The sequence below is a fragment of the Phaenicophaeus curvirostris genome, chromosome 34 (genome assembly GCF_032191515.1).
Source record: "Phaenicophaeus curvirostris isolate KB17595 chromosome 34, BPBGC_Pcur_1.0, whole genome shotgun sequence".
NCBI classification, from domain to species: domain Eukaryota; kingdom Metazoa; phylum Chordata; class Aves; order Cuculiformes; family Cuculidae; genus Phaenicophaeus; species Phaenicophaeus curvirostris.
This window is the reverse complement of record NC_091425.1, coordinates 1,839,255-1,852,438: the sequence shown is the minus strand read 5'-3', so window position 1 is coordinate 1,852,438 and position 13,184 is coordinate 1,839,255. Positions and strand designations below refer to the sequence as shown.

Here is a 13,184-nt window from a genome sequence, read left to right as displayed (position 1 = left end):
TCCTCCCAGCTGGCCCCTGTTTATCTTTTGGCTCTCTGTTTCAAGGCCTTGTTAGAGTTGTTCAGTATTAAACAATCTCACAGCATCCAGGCCTTGTTCTCTGTAGAATGTTCCCACAGTGTTTCAATTGATTTATGAGTGTAAACACACACAGAGGTCTGCACCAGCTCAACCAAGGCAATTCAAAACTTGATGTTAGCTTAATAGGTTCGAGGTTCACTACAAGTAAAACTTAAATGCATCTTCAGAAGAGTGGTACACTGAGCTTTGGCTGGTGCTTCAAAGGCACACGTCCAGGCCAACGTCCTTGGTCCCTGCCGTGCAGACCACTAGAGCAACCAACCCAGAAGGACACCTATGTGACAACTGAGGTCTCTTCACAGAGTGTTCAAAGTCTGTAATACTGAATTCAGGGTTTTCAAATGTGATCCATTTGCCCCAGCTGGAATCACTTGACCTGCAAAGTACCTTTCTATATTAAAACCTCATATAGCAAAAAAACATACACATACAACACAGAAGTCACATACAACTTGTCTCCTGCAATTAGAAAGCCAGGAGATGGTTAAGATGCAAGTTCATCATTACCCACAGTCCTTATGTACAGAGGCTTCAATAAAAGCTTTTGATTTAGCCCATCTTACTTGGTAACTTGATTTTCTTGTTCTTAATAAATTCTTTCTGACCTGAAAACAACTTTCCTTCCCCACTAGTATAACATAAGTACCTTAATTAAATGGATGTGAACTGAACCTCATACCTGCTAGCAGGGGTGAGCACACCAAATTGGGAAAAATAACATCTCGTTCCACTGATCTCATGCTCATTTGCAGCCTGGATAGGAGCCAAGACTTTCACAAACGTGCCCTCACTGCTATTTCACAGAAATTGCTGTGTAGTAGCATACTAAGTGAAATCACTAAGCAGGCAGTTCTCAAGTACAACAAAGTATCCTTTGCCTTAAAACATTTTTATCTGTGTAGCTAACGTATAGTCGGTAAGTGAGACCATCTCCCATCATGGAACACCTTTCTTTGTTAATAAGAAGTGTTTTCCTGATTAAAAAAAAAAATAAGGAGGGTAGAAAGAAACGCTTAGTTTTGGTCAAGTAAAACCAAGGCTAAAGAAAATTTCATTAAAGACAAATTTCATCTGACGTCTTTAAAAGTTCCTCCATAACCACTGTCTTATGACTATTTCCCTGGTACGCATTTCCATTTCATATCAGGCTCATCTCATTTAACTCGACTTGGCAAGACAACGGCAGCATGCTAGTGAAAACAGGGCTTTGCTGACATCCAGACACGCTGAAAAATGAAATAGCTCTTAAGGAGTCACTTCTTGAAATACTTCTAGAAGTCCTTAAAAATATTCAGCTCTTGCAAGATTGCCCATTGAAATTGTACTTTCTCAAGTAACTCGGAAAGGAACTTGATTTTTCATAGAACCACAGAATAGTTTCAGGTGCAAGGGACCTTAAAGCCCATCCAGTTCCAGCCCTGCCATGGACAGGGACACCTCCCACTGGATCAGTTGCTCCAAGCCCCATCCAGCCTGGCCTGGAACCCTCCAGGGATGGGGCAGCCACCCCTGCTCTGGGCAACCTGGGCCAGGGCCTCCCCACCCTCACAGCAAAACACTTCTTCCTAAGATCTCACCTCAATCTCCCCTCTTTCAGCTGAAAACCATTCGCCCTTGTCCTGTCCCTGCCCTCCCTGATCCAGAGCCCCTCCCCAGCTTTCCTGGAGCCCCTTTCAGCACTGGAAGCTGCTCTAAGGTCTCCCTGGAGCCTTTTCTTCTCCAGGCTGAACAACCCCAACTCTCTCAGTGTGTCCTTGCACAGGAGGTGCTCCAGCCCTCAGATCATCTCTGTGGCCTCCTCTGGCCTCGCTCCAACAGATCCACGCCCTTCAATATCCTTTTTCATGTCCTGATCTATACCATCCATCTACTTAGGAATCTTATATGCAAACACATACTCATCCTCTGAGTACTCCTTAAACCAAGCTGCATACTCAGCAGGAGCCAACACATTTGCCTCAGTTCCATCTATCTTCTAGCAACCAGGAGCATTAATTAAGCACCAGTGACATCAACACATGCACTTTGCTGAACCAATTTGTGAACACTGATACAAGCAAGTAGAAAAAAAAAGAACTAAAGCAGCCAAGGAAGAGGAAGAGCTGATTACACAGGTGAACAAGCAGCCCAGGGATGTGAGGATACAACCATTCACCACCATGCACAGGACCAGGATGGCAAAACGTACCTGTCCATAACAAAGAAGTTCTGACATTGCTTCACATTTTCTCATAGAAAAGCAGAAATATGGCTCATACTCAAATAATCATCACCAGTAACTGTTTTTGCAATTGCCATTTCAGCTTTTGCACTGAGGCTCGGTCTCACGTGGCGAGCCAGCTCACACCACAACACTCAGAAAGCTCTCCTTACCCTAAGCTTGCATTGAGGGTTTACTGTTTCTATCCCACTGAAGTATTATTAGCCCTCATCAACCTTGCGTTTTTCTTTATCCTAGTTATTTAAGGGAACTTCTTCCACCTGATCCAGACAAAAGTCTTTCATTTAGCAGCCAGAGATCAAAGTTAATTTGCTTATATCCAAGGGCTTCAGAAAAAAAACACGATTAAAAATATATCCTCCCAATTATACTCGCATTCTCAGAACTGTGAACAGGCGAGACAGAAACATGGCAAATACCCCCTACACCAGACCCCTGCCTGATGCCTGTTCAAGGTTGGGATCCTGCCTCCTGCCAAGGTCAGCACTCAGAAAAAAACACAGAGGAGACTTCTATGGGGGCGGGAAAAAAGCAATGGAGACCATCTCTCAATAACATCCTGCATGAACCTTCAGTCACCTTGGATTTGTATTCCCAGGTGTGACGTTTCAGAGCCACATTTCCAAAAGGCTCATCAAGCTCCTCCTCCTTCCCTTGCCAGGAAGCTGTCGACTGCGATGAGGTCTCCCCTCACTCTCCTTTTCTCCAGGCTGAACAGACCAAGTGACTTCAGCCACTCCTCCTACAGTTTCCCCCCCCTAAACACTTCACCAACTTTGTGGCCTCATCTGGACGCTCTCCAGTAGCTTTAGATCTTTTTTTTTTATCATTTGGAACCCAAAATTGCACACAGGGCCCAAGGTGGGGCCACACCAGTGTGGAATAGAGCAGGATAACCATCTCCCTTTACCAGCTGGCAGCTGGATGCACACCAGGACACAGTTGTCCCTCTTGCCTGAGAAGATTTCACAGATTTCTTCATCCTTCACGGTTGGGAATGACCTCATGGTAGCTTTTAATTTTTCCCTGGGGTAACCAATTAAATATTTTCTACTTTATCCTTTAAAAGAGACTTTGAGGTCTTTAATTTTTAAAGCTACTTTCTGATTTGTTCTGAATACTTCATCTAGCAGCCAAGGGAAGAAGAGCACTCAGCACACATTTTACTTAAAACCTGTCTACTCCAAAAAATATTTCATGAGTCCAACTTGATACTTAATGTTAAAAAACTGTGCACACTTGGAAGTGTGCAAATCAAAGGAGGAACTGTAAACTAGGACATGGGAACAGAAAGAAAACACACCCAGTGTCAATAGGATGTCCCTAAATCCATGATACTCCACCAAGAGAGACTTTGTCAACTCAGCTTTTGCCAAGGTACACCATGAAATTCCCTTCAGATGTTTCCAAGAAAGAATATTTAATTGCTGTCCAAGAATGCAGACTTTGCACTGATGAACTCTCAGAGTCTTTCTGGGACAATTCTAGCCCTGTTTCCAGAGAAAAATGGATTTATTTAGCTGCACTGCCTATGTTGGTCCTCCCAGACCAATTTTCCCAAGATTTTTTGCAACAGTTGGCTAAATTTTAGCCGAGTTTGACAAAGTAGTAGGTGTTTTGTGGGTATGTAATTATCTCTTCCCAAAAATCACATATAGGGCTGAGGAAAGAGACCTAGACTAGCACTCAGAGAAAAAGCTTGAACACCTTGTTATCCTTCTGAATTCAGCAGTTGACCACCTAAACCTCACTCAAAAGCTGTGCTAATAATTGGTTTGCTAATAGCTGCAGGGTGAAGGACAGCAGTAGAGGTGTCAGGAGGGAGACAAGAGTGAATAGGGTGGAGACTCACATAGAAACCAGCCTTGATAGGCATCAGGGTTTCTACTATTGTGGCCTCTCTTTAATGAACTGAAGGGTTTGTACAGTTGCCTTCCCTCCAGGACCTGTGAAATATCAGGAATCACAAGGCTCTCACCAAGACAAATGACAAGCACTAACTAGACACATCTGCTTATCTGCACTCGCCTTCCTCCTTCTGGGCCTTAAAAAATAAAACTAAAAATGCAGTTGGCTCCTTTGTATTAGCTTCAGAAGAAGAGCAAGCAGTTTAACAGCACTGAAATTAAGCTTCGTAAGCATTTTCTTCATTAAGGAGCATGAGGCATGTTGCAGGGGAAAGTACCAGATACACTTCAGCTTGCAGGGCTGCCAGTCCAGCCATCAAATTCTCCAAAAATCAGAATACAGACATATGGTAGATACCGAGTTTTACTAGCCCTTAAGGGCTGTCCATTAGCATGCTCTAACAGCCAATAGGTTGCAAGTGCGCTCCAGCTTTGTGAAACACCGTGTACGAGAGAGCTGGAGCGCTGACCCGGGGTACATTCAGCCTGTGGGAGGTATGTTTTTGTCATGGAATAACCCCAAGCAAGTCACACCACTTCTGCATGCCTCAGTTTCCCTACGGGTAACTAGAAGCTGTTGGGAAGATCTCCTGATCCTTGGGGAATGTTGGAGGAAACCTGCTCCAGTTCCCTCCAAAAATTAGACCCCGACTGCAGTTAAGCAGCATATGGACTACTAGCATAAACTACTTGAATGGCATCGTGGATGCTCTTGCCAGTCACCAACCCAGCTGGTATGACAGGTATGTCACTCTGGGAAGCATCTCAAGAAATCTCTTTCCGTTCCGCTGTATTTGCACATACCATCAGCAAGTATTTCTGTGCTCCTCAGCTCCCGGAGGAAGTCCCATCATTGGGAATAGCAAAGCCAAAGCACAGATGTCTTCCCTTTTCCTCCAGAGTAAGAACACTTGGATTGGTACTTCTACTTGATCCTGGAGACTTCTACAGTTTTCCAGAGGATGGTACCTGATGGAAGTGAGGTCCCCCTTTGCTGCACTGCTCCCCTAAGGAGAACAGCTGTTCCCATGGGGCAGTACAGGCATTTGTCTTGCTAACATCACGGCACATCAGGAGAGTCCCTGCCCCAGATCAACCACTGATGGACAACATCTAGTCGAGAACATTGGCCTGCAGGAGAAGAGGAGGACACGGGAGGTCTGACCTACAGCTCCCAAGAGACACACGGCTTGTGGACAGGTTTGGAGCTGGAATGGTTCTAAACCATCCCCTCATCCTTCCTCACACTTCAGTTTTCAACTAAGTCCCAGCAGGCTGTATGCACCCACTTCTCCCTCACAAAAACAAAAGTGCTTTATGAACATTTTTCATAATCAATACAATTGGCTGTTGCTTTCCAAAAGACTTGACCAGCATCATAGTGAGAAATTGAGGTCAGTTCACCAAGTTCACCATCTGTAGCAGAAAGTATTAGTGTACAGTGACTGCATTGGCAACCTCTGTTGAACTGCGTGGAATTTACAGCATATACTTAATTTGGAGGTTTGTCTTCTTTCCCATAAGGCTTTTTAAATAGGTACCTAACATAGGTATCTGCATATACAGTACTTTGCTGGAAGTGCTTAGGCATTTATAATGAGATAACAATAAAATGCATTTCCTTTATTTGGTGTACTAACTATTTCATTATGAATGATTGAGTATGTATTGCAATTTGTGTTTATAAAAACACTAGGAGTTTCCACAAAAGGTTTATTCATTAGTTACAGCACGTTATCAGCAGGTATAAACAGGGAATTCTGAACACACTCCCTGTGTGCAGTAAGGAGAAGGAACAAGGTTAAGATACCTTGGCAGGGCTTCTCCTGGAAAAAATTATGTTGGTTTATTAAAGTCATAATCCATGCTGTGAATTTGTATCAGCACAACTCTTCAGACACACTAGCTCTTGAGCAAAACTAAAATGCTCCTTGCCATGAACTCAGTGCCGTGTGCACAAACATTTGTGCGCATCAGCATTAGATTAGTTCTGGCCACTTCAGGGGCAGAAATGGCAAATCTCACCCTGCAGATATTTTTGTTGATAATGCGTTCTCAAAGCCAGAGAACAGTGTGAAGCCATGTGACTCACCAGGTCACCGCATGAAACCATGGCACAAATTGTGCCTACTGCTTGCCACCAAGCCGTTGAGTAAACATCTGAAGAGAGACTAAAATAGCAGGAGGAAAATGAATGAAGTGGAGACAGGACGCAAGGCTTCCAGATGCACTGGTATTAGTCACTGGTGGTCTTATCTCACAGAAGAGAAACAGATAAGAAACTAACAGATAACGAACTAATGATGTTCGACTCAAATTATGTTAAAATCCTACATGATAAGAGTTAGCCAACTGTATCCTGGGATGCATCAGAAGCGTGACCAGCAGGTCGCAGGGAGCATTCCACTGCTCTGCTCAGATGAATCCTCATCTGGAGTTCTGGAGACCTCTGGACAGGAAGGAGTCCAGAGGAGGCCACAATTATGGTGCCAGGAGGGCACCACAAGGCAAAAACAGGACAGAAGGAAATGCCTTCTGGTATTGACAGACACAGAAATGTGAGAAGAGCATTGAGGGGGGAGAAGTTTACCAAGACAGCTAAAGGCAAGTGTGTATTCCCCCCATAAAAGGTAACCTACAGAACTGGAAGCAAATGTTATTGGAGAATCTAGTCCAAGACCCACGTTTATTTATGCCCTGTGGAGTTTTCCTGCTATTTGCTATGACGTGACAGCATCAGGGAGGAGTTGCAAGCCAAGTCACGCTTGCACAATTCACCCCAGTCACACCCCACCAGCAAATATACCACGCGTGTCTGAACTGCCGCTCAGCCTGGGATCTGCTCTAAAACCGACCTGGGGACAGTTCTGCCCTTTCCAGTCTCTGACTCATTGTTTGGATGGTAACTGCATTACACAAGCACATATGAAAACACAGTAACCGCCACTGCAGTAAGTGCTGACGTAAGAGAACTGCTTTGTTCATGCTTTATGAGGCTATCTGCCCAGGAGTTGTTCTTCTAAATAAAGGACCCTTAGGAGCAAGGCTTCAGCAGCATATGGTCAGTGTAAAGCATTAGATGGTTTTTGCTGAAACAGGGATAACGATTACCTTCTTCTGTCCCAAAAGCCAGCTTAGCTCGGTTACTCCTGTCCTGACAGAAATATTAATTTTGAAATGCATGGCAAGGGAAGAGGTTTATACAGGCAACCTGAAGTTAAGACGCAGTTAACACTGCTTCTTTGGGATTAACACTGCTTCTTTGGCGGCACCCGGCAGCAGGACGGTGAGTTCTGAGGTGGGGTGGAATTCTTGAGGCGGTGGGAGCTTCCTGGAGCCAGGAAAATCCTAGAAAAAAACAGGAGGGGGTGGGGGTCCTGCCAGCCCCCACACGCTGGTCCCGCGCGGAGCCTGACGGGAGGGGGCAGACCCAGGGGCTACCGCAGGAGATTTAAACAGTCTCCCTGGGAGCACCGCGAGGAGGAGCAGGCGAACGGGAGCAGGTGAAGGCGAGCGCGGCGAAGGGGAGCAGGCGAAGGGGAGCAGGTGACGAAGAGCACGTGAAAAGGAGCAGGCGAGGAAGAGGGCGTGAAGAGGAGCAGGCAAGGAAGAGCGCGGCAAAGGGGAGCGCGGCGAAGGGGAACACGGTGAAGAAGAGCACGCGAAGAGCAGTATAGCGAAGGGGAGCGTGACGAAGGGGAGGAAGCAAGGAAGAGCAGGCGAAGAGGAGCACGGCGAAGGTGAGCGCACGAAGGGGAGTGCGGCGAAAGGGAGTCAGCGAAGCGGAGGCGGCGAAGGGGAGCAGGGGAGGAACAGTGCGGCGAAGAGGAGCAGGCAAGGAAGAGCACGCGAAGAGCAGTACGGTAAAGGGGAGCACGGCGAAGGGGAGGCGGCAAAGGGCAGCGTGGCGAAGGGCAGCGCAGCGAACGGCAGCGCGGTGAAGGGGAGCAGGAGAAGGGGAGGCGGCGAAGAGGAGGCGGCGAAGGGGAGCGCAGCGAAAGGGAGCGCAGCGAAGAGCGCGCAAAGAGAAGCAGGCGAGGAAGAGCGCGGTGAAGCGCAGTGCAGCAAAGGGGAGCAGGCGAGGAAGAGCACGCGAAGAGCAGTACAGCGAAGGAGAGGCGGCGAAGGGGAGCACGGCGAAGGGGAAATGGCGAAGGGGAGGCGGCGAAGGGGAGCGTGGCAAAGGGGAGGCAGCAAGGAAGAGCAGGCAAAGAGCAGTACAGCGATGGGGAGGCAGCGAAGGGGAGCGCAGCAAAGGGGCGGCAGCAAAGGGGAGGCGGCGAAGGGGAGCGCGGCGAAAGGGAGCATGGCGAAGTGGGGGCGGCAAGGAAGACTGCACGAAGAGGAGGGCGGCAAAGAGGAGCATGCGAAGGGGAGGCGGCGAAGGGGAGCGCGGCAAAGGGGAACAGGCAAGGAAGAGCGCGCGAAGAGCACTACAGCGAAGGGCAGCGCAGTGAAGGGGAGGCAGCGAAGGGGAGGCAGCGAGGAAGAGCGCGCAAATAGCAGTATGGCGAAGGGGAGGGGGCGAAGGGGAGCGCGGTGAAGGGGAGCAGGTGAGGAAGAGCGCAGCAAAGGGGAGGCAGCAAAGAGGAGCGTGGCGAAGGGGAGCAGGCGACGAAGAGAGCGCAAAGAGCAGTACGGCGAAGGGGAGCACGGCGAAGGGGAGCAGGCGAGGAATAGCGTGCGAAAAGCAGTACGGTGAAGGGGAGGCGGCGAAGGGCAGCGCGGCAAAGGGCAGCACGGCCAAGGGGAGCAGGCGAGGAAGAGTGCGCAAAGAGCAGTACGGCGAAGAGGAGCGCGGCGAAGGGGAGCGCGGCGAAGGGGAGAAGGCAAGGAAGAGCGCGCGAAGGGGAGCAGGCGAGGAAGAGCACGGTGAAGAGGAGCAGGCAATGAAGAGCGCAGCGAAGGGCAGCGCGGTGAAAGGCAGTGCAGCGAAAGGGAGGTGGCGAAGGGGAGCATGGCGAAAGGGAGCGCGGCGAAGGGGAGGCGGCAAAGTAGATCGCGGCAAAAGGGAGCGCGGCGAAGTGGGGGCGGCGAGGAAGACTGCACGAAGAGGAGCGCAGCAAAGAGGAGCACGCGAAGGGGAGGCGGCGAAGGGGAGCCCGGCAAAGGGGAGCAGGCAAGGAATAGTGCAGTGAAGGACAGCGCGGTGAAGGGCAGCGCGGCGAAGTGGAGCAGGTGAGGAAGGGCGCGCGAAGAGCACTACGCCGAAGGGCAGCGCAGCGAAGGGGTGGCGGAGAAGGGGAGGTGGCGGAGAAGGGGAGGTGGCGGAGAAGGGGAGGTGGCGGAGAAGGGGAGGTGGCGGAGGGCAACGCGGCAAAGGGGAGGCGGTGAAGGGGAGCAGGCGAGGAAGAGCGCGGCGAAGAGGAGCAGGCAATGAAGAGCGCGCAAAGGGGAGCAGGCGAGGAAGAGTGCGGCGAAGGGCAGCACGGCGAAGGGCAGAGCCGCAAAGGGCAGCGCAGCGAGAAAGAGCATGTGAAGGGGAGCAGGTGAGAAAGAGCGCGGTGAAGGGGAGCACAGCGAAGGGGAGGAGGAGAAGGGGAGGCAGCGAAGGGGAGGGCGGTGAAGGGAAGCACGGCAAAGGGGAGCGCGGCAAAGGGGAGCGTGGCAAAGGAGAGCAGGCAACGAAGAGCGCGCAAAGAGGAGCAGGTGATGAAGAGCGCACGAAGAGGAGCAGGCAAGGAAGAGCGCGGCGAAGAGGAGAAGGAGAGGAAGAGCGCGGCGAAGAGCAGTACGTCAAAGGGGAGGCGGCAAAGGGCAGCGCGGCGAAGGGCAGCGCAGCGAAGGGGAGGTGGCGAAGAGGAGAATGGTAAGGGGAGCGCGGTGAAGGGGCGGCAGCGAAGGGGAGGCGGAGAAGGGGAGCGTGGCTAAGGGGAGGCGGCAAGGAAGAGTGCACGAAGAGGAGCGCGGCAAAGAGAAGCACGCGAAGGGGAAGCAGCGAAGGGGAGGCGTGGAAGGGGAGGCGACGAGGAAGAGCGTTCAAAGAGCAGTATGGCGAAGGGGAGCAACCGAGGAATAGCGCGCGAAGAGCACTACGGCGAAGGGGAGGCAGCGAAGGGGAGCACGGCGAAGGGGAGGCGGCGAAGGGGAGCGCAGCGAAGGGGAGCAGGCGAGGAAGAGTGCGGCGAAGGGCAGCGCGGCGAAGGGGAGCAGGCGAGGAAGAGTGAGCGAAGAGCAGTACGGCGAAGGGGAGCGCGGCGAAGGAGAGCGCGGCGAAGGGGAGGCTGCGAAGGGGATCGCAGCGAAGGGGAGGCTTCGAAGAGGAGCGCAGCAAAGGGGAGGCGGCGAGGAAGAGCACACGAAGAGCAGTACGGCGAAGGGGAGGCAGCGAAGGGCAGCGTGCCGAAAGGGAGCAGGCGAGGAAGAGCACAGCGAAGAGGAGCAGGCGAGGAAGAGCGCACGAAGGGGAGCAGGCGAGGAAGAGCACGCGAAGAGCAGTACGGCAAAGGGGAGGTGGTGAAGGGCAGCGCGGTGAAGGGCAGCGTGGTGAAAGGGAGGTGGCGAAGGGTAGCACGGCTAAGGAGAGCGGCGAAGGAGAGCGGTGAAGGGGAGCACAGCAAAGGGGAGTTGGCGAAGGGGAGGCAGCGAGGAAGAGTGCACGAAGAGGAGCGCGGCACAGAGGAGCACACGAAGGGGAGGCGGCGAAGGGGAGCGCGGCAAAGGGGAGCAGGCGAGGAAGAGCAAGGCGAAGGGCAACGCGGCGAAGGGCAGCGCGGCAAAGGGGAGCAGGCGAGGAAGAGTGAGCGAAGGGGAGCAGGTGAGGAAGAGTGAGCGAAGAGCAGTACGGCAAAAGGGAGGCGGCGAAGGGGAAATGGCGAAGGGTAGCACGGCTAAGGAGAGCGGCGAAGGAGAGCGGTGAAGGGTAGCACAGCAAAGGGGAGTTGGCGAAGGGGAGGCAGCGAGGAAGAGTGCACGAAGAGGAGGGCGGCAAAGAGGAGCATGCGAAGGGGAGGCGGCGAAGGGGAGCGCGGCAAAGGGGAACAGGCAAGGAAGAGCGCGCGAAGAGCACTACGGCGAAGGGCAGCGCAGTGAAGGGGAGGCAGCGAAGGGGAGGCAGCGAGGAAGAGCGCGCAAATAGCAGTATGGCGAAGGGGAGGGGGCGAAGGGGAGCGCGGTGAAGGGGAGCAGGTGAGGAAGAGCGCAGCAAAGGGGAGGCAGCAAAGAGGAGCGTGGCGAAGGGGAGCAGGCGACGAAGAGAGCGCAAAGAGCAGTACGGCGAAGGGGAGCACGGCGAAGGGGAGCAGGCGAGGAAGAGTGAGCGAAGAGCAGTACGGCGAAGGGGAGCGCGGCGAAGGAGAGCGCGGCGAAGGGGAGGCTGCGAAGGGGATCGCAGCGAAGGGGAGGCTTCGAAGAGGAGCGCAGCAAAGGGGAGGCGGCGAGGAAGAGCACGCGAAGAGCAGTACGGCGAAGGGGAGGCAGCGAAGGGCAGCGTGCCGAAAGGGAGCAGGCGAGGAAGAGCACAGCGAAGAGGAGCAGGCGAGGAAGAGCGCACGAAGGGGAGCAGGCGAGGAAGAGCACGCGAAGAGCAGTACGGCAAAGGGGAGGTGGTGAAGGGCAGCGCGGCGAAGGGCAGCGTGGTGAAAGGGAGGTGGCGAAGGGTAGCACGGCTAAGGAGAGCGGCGAAGGAGAGCGGTGAAGGGGAGCACAGCAAAGGGGAGTTGGCGAAGGGGAGGCAGCGAGGAAGAGTGCACGAAGAGGAGGGCGGCAAAGAGGAGCATGCGAAGGGGAGGCGGCGAAGGGGAGCGCGGCAAAGGGGAACAGGCAAGGAAGAGCGCGCGAAGAGCACTACGGCGAAGGGCAGCGCAGTGAAGGGGAGGCAGCGAAGGGGAGGCAGCGAGGAAGAGCGCGCAAATAGCAGTATGGCGAAGGGGAGGGGGCGAAGGGGAGCGCGGTGAAGGGGAGCAGGTGAGGAAGAGCGCAGCAAAGGGGAGGCAGCAAAGAGGAGCGTGGCGAAGGGGAGCAGGCGACGAAGAGAGCGCAAAGAGCAGTACAGCGAAGGGGAGCACGGCGAAGGGGAGCAGGCGAGGAATAGTGTGCGAAAAGCAGTACGGTGAAGGGGAGGCGGCGAAGGGCAGCGCGGCAAAGGGCAGCACGGCCAAGGGGAGCAGGCGAGGAAGAGTGCGCGAAGAGCAGTACGGCGAAGAGGAGCGCGGCGAAGGGGAGCGCGGCGAAGGGGAGAAGGCAAGGAAGAGCGCGCGAAGGGGAGCAGGCGAGGAAGAGCACGGTGAAGAGGAGCAGGCAATGAAGAGCGCAGCGAAGGGCAGCGCGGTGAAAGGCAGTGCAGCGAAAGGGAGGTGGCGAAGGGGAGCATGGCGAAAGGGAGCGCGGCGAAGGGGAGGCGGCGAAGTAGATCGCGGCAAAAGGGAGCGCGGCGAAGTGGGGGCGGCGAGGAAGACTGCACGAAGAGGAGCGCGGCAAAGAGGAGCACGCGAAGGGGAGGCGGCGAAGGGGAGCCCGGCAAAGGGGAGCAGGCAAGGAATAGTGCAGTGAAGGACAGCGCGGTGAAGGGCAGCGCGGCGAAGTGGAGCAGGTGAGGAAGGGCGCGCGAAGAGCACTACGCCGAAGGGCAGCGCAGCGAAGGGGTGGCGGAGAAGGGGAGGTGGCAGAGAAGGGGAGGTGGCGGAGAAGGGGAGGTGGCGGAGGGCAACGCGGCAAAGGGGAGGCGGTGAAGGGGAGCAGGCGAGGAAGAGCGCGGCGAAGAGGAGCAGGCAATGAAGAGCGCGCAAAGGGGAGCAGGCGAGGAAGAGTGCGGCGAAGGGCAGCACGGCGAAGGGCAGAGCCGCAAAGGGCAGCGCAGCGAGAAAGAGCATGTGAAGGGGAGCAGGTGAGAAAGAGCGCGGTGAAGGGGAGCACAGCGAAGGGGAGGAGGAGAAGGGGAGGCAGCGAAGGGGAGGGCGGTGAAGGGAAGCACGGCAAAGGGGAGCGCGGCAAAGGGGAGCGTGGCAAAGGAGAGCAGGCAACGAAGAGCGCGCAAA

General features: G+C 53.7%; 1 protein-coding gene across 1 annotated transcript in view; it reads left to right on the top strand.

Moving 5' to 3' along the window:
- The window catches only part of LOC138732645 (filaggrin-like), a 46,611-nt gene that overhangs the window by 16,998 nt on the left and 16,429 nt on the right, over positions 1-13,184 (top strand). Inside the window, exons 4-6 of the mRNA XM_069879286.1 lie at positions 7,489-7,495; positions 7,812-8,714; positions 11,338-12,066. Coding sequence (XP_069735387.1) covers positions 7,489-7,495; positions 7,812-8,714; positions 11,338-12,066 — 1,639 coding nt within the window. The remainder of the gene's footprint in view (positions 1-7,488; positions 7,496-7,811; positions 8,715-11,337; positions 12,067-13,184) is intronic.